The sequence below is a fragment of the Triticum urartu genome, chromosome 5A (assembly GCF_056163025.1).
Source record: "Triticum urartu cultivar PI428250 chromosome 5A, HENAU_Tu73, whole genome shotgun sequence".
Taxonomy (NCBI): Eukaryota; Viridiplantae; Streptophyta; class Magnoliopsida; order Poales; family Poaceae; genus Triticum; species Triticum urartu.
In genome coordinates, this window is record NC_141877.1 from 623643015 (window position 1) to 623645443 (window position 2429).

Sequence of the window (2429 nt, forward strand, 5' to 3'; positions counted from 1 at the left end):
AATACATGATTTAGATCGAGGAGTGTTCATAACCGGGCTAGCTAGTTTTTGTATATATCATCACCTATCAATTGTTTTGTTGTTGTACGGAAAATTTGTGCCATGTTTGGTTCTCTTTATCTGTCGTAATTTGCCGGATTTTCAAAATACATGAATAGGAAAAATGCGGGAGTAGAGTGACATGTCCTTTTGTATTCTGTATATAGGATTACAAGACTAAAGAAATTTGGATAGAATTGTATTTGGTAGCACAGAAAAAGCAAAGAAATTTTTGCAAGAGGTTTGACTAGAAGGAAAATTTTCCCCATCAAAATAGAGTACAAATGAATTCTATGAAGAAAAAAAAACCCATAAGATTCCAATACTGCACATCAAACCCCTAATGATTTGATTCCAATACTGTACAAAGGATTCCATATTTTATAGAATAATTATTTACTATTCATCTAGTGAGCGAGAGGATTAGCCAGGTGACCAAGAAACAAAACTGCATCTGTCCCCTCCTCTACCACGGCAAATAAGAAAGGTCGATCCGCCACAAAATCGACCAGATCCCGTGGTGCCCCAGGAGCCGCACTACCAAAGCAGAGGACGGCCGTGGCAGCGGCGGCCACGGTGCCTACCTCGTCCACCTTGATAGTGGCCTTATGGTACACCCCGGTGATGGAAATCCCTTCCCCGCCGGTCATCATGCCCGAGAAGTCGCTGCCTTGGAAAGCCCTAGTGACACCAAGCTTCCGCATGTCGGATGACACTTCGAACTCGGATGTGAACTTGAACTTGGGGACCATGAACTGCCCGACTGGAACCTTCTTTGTCAGCGTGTGCATCTTGATGAACTCTGGCGTCAACACAGCCTTGTCGTACAGATCGACGATCCCAGTCTCACTGTCCGGTAGTAGGATAAGCATGTAGAAGTCAGCTTGCTGCTGCACATCATTCTTGCACGACAGCTTGAGGGCCCTAAAGCCCGGGTAGACTTCGATCTGCTGTGACTCGCTTGTCGTCATGGATGCCACGCCCACGGTGGTGCCGCCTGGGATGTGGAACGACGCATTAGAGACGTCGAACGGCTGTGTCCACGCCCCTTTGAAGTAGAGCGCGTTGGCGAGGACGACCGCCGTGCCGGAGTTGACGGAGCCCGGAGGCAGGACTTGGAGGATTTGCCTGTTGGTCACGTCCGCCACGAAGGCGTTCACGCGCTGCCTCGCTTGCTCAGCCCCCGACACGAAGTCCACGGATTCTACCATGGCGTTGTACCGTGACGCGGCGATGGCCGTGAACTCTGGCTTGAGCGCCAGCATCCGGTCCACCCACACGCTGCTGGCGAAGGACGTCTGCGCTATGCTGTTGAGCTTGCCGACGAGCTCGGTCGCCGTCGCGCGGTGCAACTCGTTGAGCGACACCGACCCAAGGAACCGCAGGAGCTCGTTAAGCGTGTCACCCCGCGCGTCGGCAGCCACCTTCGCGAGCGCCGCGTGGATGGACAGCGGCGAGATGATGAAGTTGCTCCCCGTGCCGCCTTCCGCCCGGACGCCGGCCTCCCCGACGAGAGCCAGGCACGATGCGTTCCTGAACGCGAGGTCGACACCAGGAGCTGGAGGCGCCTTGGTGAACAGGGTCGAGCTGAGGCGCCATGCGGCGAGCAGGGTCAAGTAGAACAAGAACTTCCCGAAGGGCGACATCGGAATTGTTGGAAATATGAGCAAATTACTATGAGATTTAATCCGAATAAACAGAAGATAAATCATGACTACAGCAGCAGAGATTAATCTAATCATGCGAACTAGCATAGTAGATGAACATATCATATCTAGGGCACATACTAGAAGCATGAATTCTACCACGATCTCGAACAGGAAGGATAGAATCACATACGGTGCAGCGGGTGCAGCACCGCCGGCGTTGACGTTGTCGCCCATGTCGTCGAGGACGAGGTTGCCGAGGTCGGGGAAGAAGTCGCCATTCGCGAAGTCGTCGCTGCCAGCAGTCGCGCGAGTGCGCTCCCCAAAAACTTGATCGCCCCTCTCCCGTACTGGATCACAAGAGGCGGGGTTCCGGAGGCCTGCTGTCCCTTCTCGCGGTGCACGCCGGAAGGAGGGATGGAGAAGACTTGCTTGGCGGCGCAATGATCTGGAACGGTGGTGAGAAACCATACGAAGCAGCGGCCGCTAGGGTAGACGTGTGCCTGACTATATAGTGCGGGCCGGGTAGGTCGTGGGAGTAAACCCCACGTCCGAGTCGTCACGATCCAAAAGAATCGGAAACGGTTCAGTAATTAACGCGTCCGTTAATTATTAATTAATGACTCATTAATTTTCCCATGCAGCAAAAATATAGACAACGTGCATAGCTCTGTCCTTGGCTCTTCTCAATCCCGCAACCCGGGGCGTGTCGTGACGAGGCGTGGCGTGGCGAGGCGAGCGAGG

The 2429-nt window shown here is 53.0% G+C and overlaps 1 protein-coding gene across 1 annotated transcript; it reads right to left on the bottom strand.

Moving 5' to 3' along the window:
• Positions 1 to 446: 446 nt before the first annotated feature.
• LOC147973476 (putative serpin-Z12) lies at positions 447 to 1685 on the bottom strand. Its single transcript, XM_087525017.1, has one exon. The coding sequence runs from the start codon at positions 1683 to 1685 to the stop codon at positions 447 to 449; it is 1239 nt and encodes a 412-aa protein (XP_087381143.1).
• Between the last annotated feature and the right edge of the window lie 744 nt (positions 1686 to 2429).

Coding starts and splice junctions, on each gene's coding strand:
- LOC147973476 (XM_087525017.1), bottom strand. CDS start 1,685: ATGTCGCCCTTCGGGAAGTTCTTGTTCTACTTGACCCTGCTCGCCGCA.